Source organism: Cherax quadricarinatus, chromosome 9 (assembly GCF_038502225.1).
Source record: "Cherax quadricarinatus isolate ZL_2023a chromosome 9, ASM3850222v1, whole genome shotgun sequence".
Classification (NCBI taxonomy): Eukaryota; Metazoa; Arthropoda; class Malacostraca; order Decapoda; family Parastacidae; genus Cherax; species Cherax quadricarinatus.
The window spans coordinates 12,875,655-12,889,633 of NC_091300.1; the positions used below are offsets into that span (position 1 = coordinate 12,875,655).

Here is a 13,979-nt window from a genome sequence, read left to right on the forward strand (position 1 = left end):
GTATGACATATCAGTAAGTTCTGAATAAATCTCTTGCAAACAGTTTTTGTTGTCATATAAAATAATTCATTGACTTACTACAGAGCCACACCATGTAGAACATCTCAAGGACCAAGTAACCCTTCACATCCACTATCAGTCCTGCTAGCATGCTGATGAGGGCTAAACCCAAGTTTTGGATACTCTGCATCCTAAAACACAATAATCATTTTAGTTTAATGCCATCATTGAACAAAAGACAACAAACATCATCAAGAATATGAATGAATATTTTGTTCTGGTGCTGTCTAAAAATAGAAAACAAGTATAGTGTAAAAATAAAAAAAAAAAAAGTGATAATATTGTTTGTGGTGGAGATTTTGGTGTATAGAGTACATCTCCAGTGGATGGTGGAAGGCAAGAAAATACATAAAAGAAAGAGATATCCATCAGAATATGAAACTCAATAGGGCAGAATTTTTTTGTAACTTCTCAAGTCTTTCTAAAAATATCTGTTTGTGTAGAAATATACACTCAACCTATCAAGTTTCCTCAACAGCAGTGTGTAAGAAATGTGTGACGTATTCAAAAATGCAAGATGCACAAAATTTAAATGATTATGATGAAAACCATCAGCATTTATTCATATTTTAAGTAGTTAATAATTAGAAGATATTATTTCAATTCATTTTACAATAAAGGAAAAAAATCACATGCTATTGGAACTCACATGCCATAAGCAGTTCCTAGTTGATGATCAGGAATGACAAGGGAAACCATCGGCCACAAAGCACTTGCCAGAAGGGAGTAAGCCAGGCCTAAAATACTCTGAAGAAAGAATTAATTTATTAAAAACATCATTTCTTGATGATTTTTCTATTCAGCTTGTTGAAAATAAATTCCAATGGTGAATAAAAGAAGTTTTGTTACATATATACACACTTGAACCAAGAAGGCTAAAGATAAACAGATTTAATTTTCCTGTAAATGAAACAAGTACAGTGGAATCTTGACTTACGAGTTTAATCCGTTCCATGACCTAGCTCGTAACTCAATTTACTCATATATCAAATCAATTTTCCTCATTTAAATTAATCGAAATTCCATTAATCCATCCAAGCGGCAGGACAAAATATTTTAATATAACACTAATATCAACTCTATGGCTTATTTATCCATCACAATTCATCTAATATGATATAATAAACAATATAATTAACAGAGAAACAAGATATATACTCTGAAATGAGTAAAATAGGCATAATATGACGAGTGATGATGGCGGCGGAAGCGGCGCCAGCGTCTGCCATTTACTCTCCCACTCTGACTATAGTGTCTTCTAATGCTTTTATTATAAGAGAAAAGGCTGAACCAATGTACGTATTAATAATTTTTTTTTTTTTTCAACAAGTCAGCCGTCTCCCACCGAGGCAAGGTGACCCAAATAGAAAGAAAATCCCCAAAAAGAAAATACTTTCATCATCATTCAACACTTTCACCTCACTCACACATAATCACTGTTTTTGCAGAGGTGCCCAGAATACAACAGTTTAGAAGTATATACGTATAAAAATACACAATATGTCTCTCCAAACTGCCAATATCCCAAACCCCTCCTTTAGAGTGCAGGCACTGTATTTCCCATTTCCAGGACTCAAGTCTGGTTATATAAAATAACCGGTTTCCCTGAATCCCTTCACTAAATATTACCCTGCTCACACTCCAACAGATCGTCAGGTCCCAAATACCATTTGTCTCCATTCACTCCTATCTAACACGCTCACGCACGCTTGCTGGAAGTCCAAACCCCTCGCCCACAACACCTCCTTTACCCCCTCCCTCCAACCTTTTCAAGGACGACCCCTACATTATATAAAAACATAAATCATAATACACTACAGAATGTATGAAATAAACAGTTTATATAAAGTGTATAGTGTACTTACACACTTGGAACAGAGATGGTGGCAGAGATTGAGGGTGGGGGAGGTAGAGGGTGGGAGAATGGCAGTGCAGCGTATGATGTCAGTGGCCCTATATACCTCCAACATTGAAGGAGTTAGTTTTGTTTTGTCCTTTTTCTATCACTTAATAGCTTAACTAACTTGCTACACTTTTAATGCTACACTTTATCACTGAACTTAACTGATACAATTTGTTTTGTTTAATCACTGAATTTTACTGATACAATTTGTTTTGTTTGATCACTTAGCTTAACTGATACAATTTGCTTTAACCCTTTCAGGGTCCGTGCCGTAGATCTACGGCTTTACATTGAGGGTCTAAACCATGAGCTCAGCTCACTCTGATAAGCTGTGAGTGGTAAATTTGGGCCTAGATATGAGAGAATACATCTATGTGATACGAGTGCACCACATAAAACAAATCCTGAAGCACACAGTGCATAATGACAAAAAAACTGAGACCTTAATTCTCGATTAAAACAGCGACTTTGCAGTGTTTTTTCATATGTTTTTTATAGTGTATTTGCGATTTCTTGGTCTCATTTGATAGAATGGAAGATATATTACAGGAATAGAGATGATTTTGATTAGTTATAGTACTGAAAATGGCTTGAAACTGAGCTGAAAGTAGCAGAAATGTTAAATTTTTGCCGATGTTCAAGAATAAACAGATGACCTCACACGTCTAATACACGCCAGCTGGTGGGTCTAATATACGTTCACATATGTGCTGATATTATTTATACAATTATTACAATATTGCATGACAGTAAATCTTCTATTTTCTGGTCTGAATAAAAATTCATTATGTGAATTAAAAATCAAAATGGAATTCATTTGTAAAGTCTGAAAATATAACTAATGAACAGAGGAAATGTTAGTTTAGTACCAGGAATGCCTGCATTGTTTATTCTGGACCCTATTTTGAAATTGGAATATTTTGAACTTTGCACTAAATTGGCCAAATTACCAATTTCCAATCACTTTATTTTGTAGTTGAAACAGTTGACTTGGCGATTTCTTGTGCTCAATCGATAGAATAGAAGTAATACTAGTGAAATAGCTAAGAATTTGGTCGACTGGAATAAGGTAATTGGCCTAAAATGGGAGTCAAAGTCGGCAAAATTGCAGATTCGTAAATATCGCTGACATCAAAATTCGTGAGAGCAGAATTTCGTCAATTTTCCATCAAATTTCGTACTTTTTGTTTTATTACCTTCAGAAAAAGATTCTCTACCATTTCATACGAAAAAATAACAAAATTATTTTTTGAAAATTCTTGGACCCTGGTGAGCACTTTGAAATTTGGCCTCTGGACCCTGAAAGGGTTAATATAAGTTAGTGTAAACTTGTTGTCTGGCATTTATTGCATATTTTATAAGTGCTCTGATAATAATACTTGTGGAGCTGTGTGGTAGTTGGGTGGAGGGACAACATTATGTTTTCTCTGCTCAGCCATCAGAGAAAACGTGTATGAATCTGCGTTTGGCCCAGTCACTCCCCCACTCTGTTTTTGTTTATGATTTTCGGCATGAATTATTCATTACTTCTCCCTTCGTTTATGATGGCATCTAAAGGTAGTTGTTAGAAATGATTAAATTCAGTAAACAAGGTATGTCAATGCTAATAATATGGCTCTGGGCCACAGTGTAGGTAGCCGGTAGGTGTAGCCCAGGCGGGCTACACCTACCGGCTACCTACACTGACTTCCTACAAATAAATACTACTCACTTCTCTTCCTATATTAAGACTACACATATTTTAAGGTAAATAGTGAGCGTACTGTATGTGTATTTTAACTCTCTGGGATGTTTTAAATATCGTATATTAAGTACGAGACGGGGAGCCAGGGCTACCTACACCTGACTTCCTACACATAAGTACTACTCACCTCTCTCCCTACATTAAGATTACAAATACTTTAAGATAAGTAATGAGTGTACTGTGAATGTATTTTACTTTGTGTGTTTTTAATGCCTAGTTCTATTACTAACTTAATATAATTTAGTGTAAACTTGTTGTCTGGCATTTATATGCATTTATTAATGGAAAAAATGGCGTTCTGCCTTCCAGCGATGTCTGTTTTCCGGCGACAGCCTGGAACCTAACCTGCCGTATAAGTGAGGCCCTACTGTACAGTATTTATCCTAAACCTTATGGTATAAAATACATTACTAACAGCATAAAAAGTAAAGTAAAAAATGAAATACCAAAATAAAATAATAAAATAAAATCATTACAAAAATGTGATGTTGATATTCAGTAGTAAGGTTCGACTTACGTCCATTCTGACTTATGACCAGTTGGTTGGAACCAAGCTTGATCGTAAGTCGGATGGTACCTGTATTTCTCTCATGTTTTGCTTACATTTTTTTTACAGTCATCTGGCCAAATTTCATTTTTCAAAGCATGGGTCCTAAGAAAGTACAGTGGTCCCTCAATTATCGTCCATAATCCGTTCCTGGAAGTGGGACTATTATCGAAAAGACGATTTTCGAATCAATTTTCCCTATAAGAAATAGCGTAAATACAATTAATCCGTTCCTGACATCCAGAAGTATTAAAACAAAATTTTTTTTTACATGAAATATAGATGTAGTACATGAACAGTACAATGGCACATGATGAATGAAACATTAGCAGCATAACACTTACCTTTATTGGCGATTCTTCTTAGTGTATGGAAGACTGGAGGAGGAGACACATTGAATTACTGTTTGGAAGGGGAATCCCCTTCCATCAGCACCTAAGGTACCAAGCGCTTTTCTGGGGTTACTTCTCTTCTCTGTTTCTTAATGTGACTAGGGCCAGCTTGAGAGTCACTGGAGTCCTGTCTCGCAAAAAAAAACTGTCCAGAGAGCTCTGTTTTGGGCGTCTCTTTAAAACTTCCCTAAAATGGGCCAAGACTCTGTCACTGTACAAGTTGCCGATATGGCTTGCAACATCCTTCTCAGGGTGATGTTTCTCCATAAATCTTTTCGTCCTACCCCACATTTCAAAAATCTCCTTAATTTCTGAAGAAGGCATCTTCTTCCATCTCTCTTCCTCCTCCTCTGCAGCAAGATTCTGAGCAGCGATCTGTTGCTCTTCCCTTCCTGCTGAAGCTCTTGCAGCTCCTCAGTGGTTAGCGCTTTGTTGTGGTCCTCCACCAACTCTTCCACATCCTCCAAACTCACATCCAACCCCATGGAACTCCCCAATGCCACAATAGATTTCATAACTCACATAGGCTCATCAGGGTCAGCCACAAACCCTTCAAAATCCCTCTTGTGGATACAATCTGGCCACAATTTTCTCCAAGCAACAACAGCTTCCTTGATTTCCTTTTTCTTGGCTATGACGGAAAATATGGTTGTACGGGATTTGTTATACATCCTGGCCAGTTCGCCCACACGTATGCCACTTTCATATTGTTCCATGATGTTTTTCTAAAATTCAATTGTATTTCTCACCTTCTTTACCAAAGGCTTGGCACTAGGAGCTTTCTTTGGAGCCATGGTAGCTTATTTAGCACTTGCAAGCACTAAAATGAATGGAATATTATGAAATATTTCGTATGAACACGTGAGGGGACCGTCGCTCACTGGAAAACAATGGCACACTGGCTGGGAAGGGAGGCTGAGCCGTGAGTGCGCATCCAGGACGAAAGACGATTAGCGAGTTAACGGACTATTTGCGAGCTAATGTTTAGACAAAATAACGGGACTATTTCCGAAATGGACGACTTTCAGGCCGGACCATTATTGAGGGACCACTGTAAGTGTAAAGAACAGTGCTGAGAAGAAAAAGAGGATGATTTTCATGGAATTAAAGCATGAAGTCATAGATAAACAAGCAAGGTGTGCAGGTTTTGGGTTGAAGGGGAAGCGGGGGGGGGGGGGGGGGGGGCTCATAACTCGGAGCAAAAAATCGACCAAATCGACGGCTCGTACAGTGGAATCTCTACTTGCGAGTTTAATCCGTTCCATGACCTTGCTCGCAACTGGATTTGCTCGTTTGCAGAGTCAATTTTCCTCATTTAAATTAATTGAAATGCAATTAATCTGTTCCAGTGGAAATCAGTGCTTCAATAATTTCGCTAATATCAACTCTATGACTTATTTATCTATCTCGCTTCATCTGACATAATATGCAATATAAATAACAAAGAAACCTGATATATACTCTAAAATGAATAAAATACAGTGGACCCCCGCATACCGTTGGCATCACATAACGTTAAATCCGCATACCGATACATTTTATCGCTAAGATTTTGCCTCGCATACCGCTAAAAAACCCGCTCAACGCTATTCGTCCGAGACGCGTCTAATGTGCGGCCTGAGCCAGCCTCACATGTTCCGCCGGTGGCATTGTTTACAAGCCAGCCTCCGCAGTAACATCCAAGCATATAATCGGAACATTTCGTATTATTACAGCATTTTTGGTGATTTTATCTGCAAAATAAGTGACCATGGGCCCCAAGAAAGCTTCTAGTGCCAACCCTGTGGTAAAAAGGGTGAGAAATATTATCGAAATACTGTGGTACCATGGTCAACTGCTGATGCTGCTGCTGCTGTAGCACTGTCAGCTGCTGCTGCTGCTGTAGCACTGTCAGCTGCTGCTGCTGCTGTAGCACCGTCAGCTGCTGCTGCTGCTGTACCACCGTCAGCTGCTGCTGTTGCTGTAGTACCATCTGCTGCTGCTGTAGCACCATCTGCTGCTGCTGTAGCACTGTCAGCTGCTGCTGTAGCACTGTCAGCTGCTGCTGTAGCACTGTCAGCTGCTGCTGCTGCTGCTGTAGCACTGTCAGCTGCTGCTGCTGTACCACCGTCTGCTGCTGCTGTAGTATCGTCTGCTGCTGCTGTAGCACCGTCTGCTGCTGCTGTAGCACTGTCAGCTGCTGCTGCTGTAGCACCGTCTGCTGCTGCTGTAGCACTGTCAGCTGCTGCTGCTATAGCACTGTCAGCTGCTGCTGCTGTAGCACTGTCAGCTGCTGCTGCTGCTGTAGCACCGTTGTTGGTGTGGCTTATTGAGAATACCAAGAAACAATTAACCCCAGAGGGTTAGCCACCCAGGATAACCCAAAAAAGTCAGTGTCATCGAAGACTATCTAACTTATTTCCATTGGGGTCCTTAATCTTGTCTCCCAGGATGCAACCCACACCAGAACTGCTTAATGCCTCAAATGACGTAGTGGAAGTTTTAGCAGTAAAGGTCGAGAACCAAAGCCTAGTCATTGTGGTAGTCTACAAGCCTCCGGATGCAACATCCCAGCAATTCCAGGAACAGCTGTTAAAAATTGACCACTGTCTGGAAAATCTTCCAGCTCCTGCACCCAACATCTTGCTCCTGGGGGATTTCAACTTAAGGCACCTAAAATGGAGGAATATAGCAAATAATATTGTTGCAGTAATAACACCAGGAGGCAGCTCTGATGAAAACTCACACTCACACGAGCTTTTAAATCTCTGCACAAAATTCAATTTAAACCAGCAAATAATAGAGCCTACTAGACTGGAGAATACACTAGACCTCATATTCACTAACAATGATGATCTGATAAGAAATGTCACCATATCAAAAACAATATACTCAGATCACAACATAATTGAGGTTCAGACATGTATGCGAGGAGCCCCAGACCGACAAAATGAGACTAGTCACGAGGGAGCATTCACCAAATTCAACTTCAATAACAAAAACATAAAGTGGGACCAAGTAAACCAAGTCCTAACCGATATAAGCTGGGAAGATATACTAAGCAACACAGACCCAAACTTATGCCTAGAACAGATTAACTCGGTGGCACTCGATGTATGCACAAGGCTTATTCCTCTAAGAAAAAGGAGGAGTAGATGTAAAATAGAAAGAGACAGGCGCTCCCTTTACAGGCGACGGAAAAGAATAACAGAGCGGCTAAAAGAGGTCAATATATCTGAAATGCGCAGGGAGACACTGGTCAGAGAAATAGCAAGCATCGAACTTAAGCTAAAAGAATTCTTTAGGAGTCAGGAATCGCGGGAAGAACTAAAAGCTATAAATGAAATCGAAAGAAACCCAAAGTATTTCTTCTCCTATGCCAAATCAAAATCGAGAACAACGCCCAGTATTGGGCCCCTACTTAAACAAGATGGGTCCTACACAGATGACAGCAAGGAAATGAGTGAGCTACTCAAGTCCCAATATGACTCAGTTTTTAGCAAGCCGCTAACCAGACTGAGAGTCGAAGATCAAAATGAATTTTTTATGAGAGAGCCACAAAATTTGATTAACACAAGCCTATCCGATGTTATCCTGACGCCAAATGACTTCGAACAGGCGATAAATGACATGCCCATGCACTCTGCCCCAGGGCCAGACTCATGGAACTCTGTGTTCATCAAGAACTGCAAGAAGCCCCTATCACGAGCCTTTTCCATCCTATGGAGAGGGAGCATGGACACGGGGGTCGTCCCTCAGTTACTAAAAACAACAGACATAGCCCCACTCCACAAAGGGGGCAGTAAAGCAACAGCAAAGAACTACAGACCAATAGCACTAACATCCCATATCATAAAAATCTTTGAAAGGGTCCTAAGAAGCAAGATCACCACCCATCTAGAAACCCATCAGTTACACAACCCAGGGCAACATGGGTTTAGAACAGGTCGCTCCCGTCTGTCTCAACTACTGGATCACTACGACAAGGTCCTAAATGCACTAGAAGACAAAAAGAATGCAGATGTAATATATACAGACTTTGCAAAAGCCTTCGACAAGTGTGACCATGGCGTAATAGCGCACAAAATGCGCGCTAAAGGAATAACAGGAAAAGTCGGTCGATGGATCTATAATTTCCTCACTAACAGAACACAGAGAGTAGTCGTCAACAGAGTAAAGTCCGAGGCAGCTACGGTGAAAAGCTCTGTTCCACAAGGCACAGTACTAGCTCCCATCTTGTTCCTCATCCTCATATCCGACATAGACAAGGATGTCAGCCACAGCACCGTGTCTTCCTTTGCAGATGACACCCGAATCTGCATGACAGTGTCTTCCATTGCAGACACTGCAAGGCTCCAGGCGGACATCAACCAAATCTTTCAGTGGGCTGCAGAAAACAATATGAAGTTCAACGATGAGAAATTTCAATTACTCAGATATGGTAAACATGAGGAAATTAAATCTTCATCAGAGTACAAAACAAATTCTGGTCACAAAATAGAGCGAAACACCAACGTCAAAGACCTGGGAGTGATTATGTCGGAGGATCTCACCTTCAAGGACCATAACATTGTATCAATCGCATCTGCTAGAAAAATGACAGGATGGATAATGAGAACCTTCAAAACTAGGGAGGCCAAGCCCATGATGACACTCTTCAGGTCACTTGTTCTATCTAGGCTGGAATATTGCTGCACTCTAACAGCACCTTTCAAGGCAGGTGAAATTGCCGACCTAGAAAATGTACAGAGAACTTTCACGGCGCGCATAACGGAGATAAATCACCTCAATTACTGGGAGCGCTTGAGGTTTCTAAACCTGTATTCCCTGGAACGCAGGAGGGAGAGATACATGATTATATACACCTGGAAAATCCTAGAGGGACTAGTACCGAACTTGCACACGAAAATCACTCACTACGAAAGCAAAAGACTTGGCAGACGATGCACCATCCCCCCAATGAAAAGCAGGGGTGTCACTAGCACGTTAAGAGACCATACAATAAGTGTCAGGGGCCCGAGACTGTTCAACTGCCTCCCAGCACACATAAGGGGGATTACCAACAGACCCCTGGCAGTCTTCAAGCTGGCACTGGACAAGCACCTAAAGTCAGTTCCTGATCAGCCGGGCTGTGGCTCGTACGTTGGTTTGCGTGCAGCCAGCAGCAACAGCCTGGTTGATCAGGCGCTGATCCACCAGGAGGCCTGGTCACAGACCGGGCCGCGGGGGCGTTGACCCCCGAAACTCTCTCCAGGTAAACTCCAGTCGACTAACACCCAGGTGAACAGGGAAAAATGCCTGGAACTAGTGCTCATATTGGTGAATTTAAAGCCAGCAAAGGTTGGTTTGAGAGATTTAAGAATCGTAGTGGCATACACAGTGTGATAAGGCCTGTTCTGGAAGAAAATGCCAAACAGGACCTACAGTACTCAGGAGGACAAGGCACTCCCAGGACACAAACAGTGTCTCATCAGTCATTGCTGCATCTTCAATAAAGGTAAGTGTCATTTATTCTTCATTTAGTAGAGTAGTACATGCACAATATATATTGTGCATGTACTACTCTAGTATCCTTCTCTTTGTGTGTAGGAAAATGTATATTTCATGTAGTAAAATTTTTTTTTTCATACTTCTGGGTGTCTTGCACAGATTAATTTGATTTCCATTATTTCTTATGGGGAAAATTCATTCGCATAACGATAATTTCGCATAACAATGAGCTCTCAGGAACGGATTAATATCGTTATGCGGGGGTCCACTGTATGTAATTCATGTAGTGGTATGGGCGGTGTTGGCAGTGGACGAGAGTCTGTCTGGAGACCAGACAAAATACTTCATGAATAATTTCACTAATATCATCTATACGGCTTATTTATCTATCACAGTTCATGTAATATGACATAACACACAATATAAATAACATAGAAACCTATATATACTCCAGAATGAATAAAATACATGTATGTCATTATATATGTGGCGGCGGCCGACGAGAGTTTGCCTGGAGACAAAACAAAATACTCTGAATATTTCGCTATCATCAACTTTACGGTTTATTTATCTATCACAGTTCATCTAATATGACATAACAAACAATATAAATAACAAAAGAAACATGATATGTAGTCCAGAATGAATAAAATGTCATTATATATGTGGCGGCAGCGGCCGACGAGAGTTTATCTGGAGATAGCTAAATATTCAAGGAGTATTTTGTTCTATCATCAACTCCACGGTTTATTTATCTATCACAGTTCATCTAATATGACATAAAAACAATATAAATAACACAGTAACCTGATATATACTCTAGAATGAATAAAATATATCATTATGCAACAAGTGGAGGCGGCCACAACTGCTCCCTCTGTGTTGTGGTAAACACTGCCATTCAGTGATGGACTTTTGAAGCCATCTATTATTATAATTATTATTATTATGTAGTACATTATTATTATATATGTATTATTATGCATATTATATTATTATTGTATTATATTATACTATTATTATTATACATATTATTATTATTATTATTATTATTATTATTATTATTATTATTCTTTCTTTCAACACACTGGCCATATCCCACCGAGGCGGAGTGGCCCAAAAGGAAAAATGAAAGTTTCTCCTTTTACATTTAGCAATATATACAGGAGAAGGGGTTACTAGCCCCTTGTTCCTGGCATTTAAATCGCCTCTTACAACAAGCATGGCTTACGGAAGAAGAATTCTGTTCCACTTTCCCATGGAGTTAAGAGGAAATAAACAAGAACAAGAACTAGAAAGAAAATAGAAGAAAACCCAGAGAGGTGTGTATATATATGCTTGTACGTACTACATGTATGCGTAGTGTGACCTAAGGGTAAGTAGAAGTAGCAAGACGTACCTGAAATCTTGCATGTGTATGAGACAGAAATAAAAAGACACCAACAATCCTACCATCGTGTAAAACAATTACAGGCTTCCGTTTTACACTCGCTTGGCAGGACGGTAGTACCTCCCTGGGCGGTTGCCGTCTACCAACCTACTACCTACAATTATTATTATTATTATTATTATTATTTATTTTTTTTAACAAGTCGGCTGTCTCCCACCGAGGCAGGGTGACCCAAAAAGAAAGAAAATCCCCAAAAAGAAAATACTTTCATCATCATTCAACTCTTTCACCTCACACACACATAATCACTGTTTTTGCAGAGGTGCTCAGAACACAACAGTTTAGAAGCATATACGTATACAGATACACAACATATCCCTCCAAACTGCCAATATCCCAAAACCCTCCTTTAGAGTGCAGGCATTGTACTGCCCATTTCCAGGACTCAAGTCTGGCTATATAAAAATAACCGGTTTCCATGAATCCCTTCACTAAATATTACCCTGCTCACACTCCAACAGATCGTCAGGTCCCAAATACCATTTGTCTCCATTCACTCCTGTCTAATACGCTCATGCACGCTTGCTGGAAGTCCAAGCCACTCGCCCACAAAACCTCCTTTACCCCCTCCCTCCAACCTTTTCGAGGACGACCCCTACTGCGCCTTCCTTCCCCTACAGATTTATACGCTCTCCATGTCATTCTAATTTGATCCATTCTCTCTAAATGACCAAACCACCTCAACAACCCCTCTTCAGCCCTCTGACTAATACTTTTATTAACCCTTTCAGGGTTTCGGCCATACTAGTACGGCAAACGCACCAGGGTTTTTGACGTACTAGTACGCCTAAATTCTAGCGCCCTCAAATCTAGTGAGAGAAAGCTGGTAGGCCTACATATGAAAGAATGGGTCTTTGTGGTCAGTGTGCGCAGTATAAAAAAAATCCTGCAGCACACGGTGCATAATGAGAAAAAAAAACTTAGACCATGTTTTTGGTTTAAAACAGAGACTTTGCACTGTATTTTCGTATGGCATTTATTGATGTATTCTAGCTTTCCTGGTCTCATAGCATAGAATGGAAGACATATTACAGAAATTGAGATGATTTTGACTGGGTTTACAATGAAAAATACCTTGAAATTGAGCTCAAAGTAGCAGAAATGTTCCATTTTTACCAAAGTTCAAAAGTAAACAAATCATGCCAAGGGTCCAATACACATCAACTGGTGAGTTAATATTCTTTCACAAGTGCTCCGATATTATTTATACCATTTCTACACTAATGCAGTAGTCTGCATAACAGTAAATCTTATTATTTTTGTGAGAATAAAAAATCAAAGTGGAAAGCAAAAGAATGTAAGAGGGGGATGGGGACATGACTAATGAACAGAGGAAATGTTACATCAGTGCCAGGAATATCTTTCTTGTTTATTCTGGACCCTATTTGGAAACTGGCATCTTTTGAAATTTGTGTGAAATTGGCAAAATTGCTAAATTCTGACCACTTTATTGGATAGTTGAAATCGGTAAATGGGTGGTTTCTTTACTCACTCGATAGAAAAAACGGAGTTCTAGTGAAATAGTTATGATTTTTGTCGACTAGTACACTGGAATTGGCCGAAAATAGGGCTCAAAGTGGGCAAAATCGCTGATGCATAAACATTGCCAAGACCGCTAACTTTGTTAAAGCATAATTCTGTAAGTTTTCCATCAAATTTCATACTTTTGGTGCCATTATGGTCGGAAAAAGATTCTCTATCTTTTCATAAGAAAAAATAATTTTTTTTTTTTAAATTTTGGCAACCCTGAGAACAAGTCTCTGAGAGGGCCTGGCGACCCTCAAAGGGTTAACTCCACACCTTCTCCTAATTTCCACACTCTGAATTTTCTGCATAATATTTACACCACACATTGCCTTTAGACAGGACATCTCCACTGCCTCCAACCATCTCCTCGCTGCTGCATTCACAACCCAAGCTGTACACCCATATAAAAGTGTTGGTACTACTATACTTTCATACATTCAATTCCTTGCCTCCACAGATAATGTTTTTTGTCTCCACATATACCTCAATGCAGCACTCACCTTTTTTTCCCTCATCAATTCTATGATTAACCTCATTCTTCATAAATCCATCTGCCAACACGTCAACTCCCAAATATCTGAAAACATTCACTTCTTCCATACTACTCCTCCCCAATTTGATATCATATTTTTCTTACACACTCACAAACTCGTCCACTAACCATTGCAATTTTTCTTTAGAATCTCCCATAAGCACAGTATCATCAGTAAAAATCAACTGTGTCAATTCCCATTTTGTATCTGATTCCCCATAATTTAATCTCGCCCCTCTCCCGAACACCCTAGTTACTTCTTTTACAACCCCATCTATAAATATATTAAACAACCATGGTGACATTACACATCCCTGTCTAAGACCTACTTTTACCGGGAAGTAGTCTCCCTCTC

The 13,979-nt window shown here is 39.8% G+C and overlaps 1 protein-coding gene across 3 annotated transcripts in view; it reads right to left on the minus strand.

The window, feature by feature from the left end:
* LOC128686234 (lysosomal dipeptide transporter MFSD1) overlaps positions 1-13,979 on the minus strand; it is a 55,352-nt gene that overhangs the window by 12,743 nt on the left and 28,630 nt on the right. For all 3 annotated transcript variants that reach the window (XR_011391765.1, XM_070083240.1, XM_070083239.1), the window contains exons 8-9: positions 710-807; positions 79-191 (exon numbers count right to left, since the gene is read on the minus strand). Coding sequence is in view for 2 of the 3 variants with exons in the window: in XM_070083240.1 (XP_069939341.1) it covers positions 79-191; positions 710-807 (211 nt within the window). In the remaining variant the exon portion in view is untranslated. The remainder of the gene's footprint in view (positions 1-78; positions 192-709; positions 808-13,979) is intronic.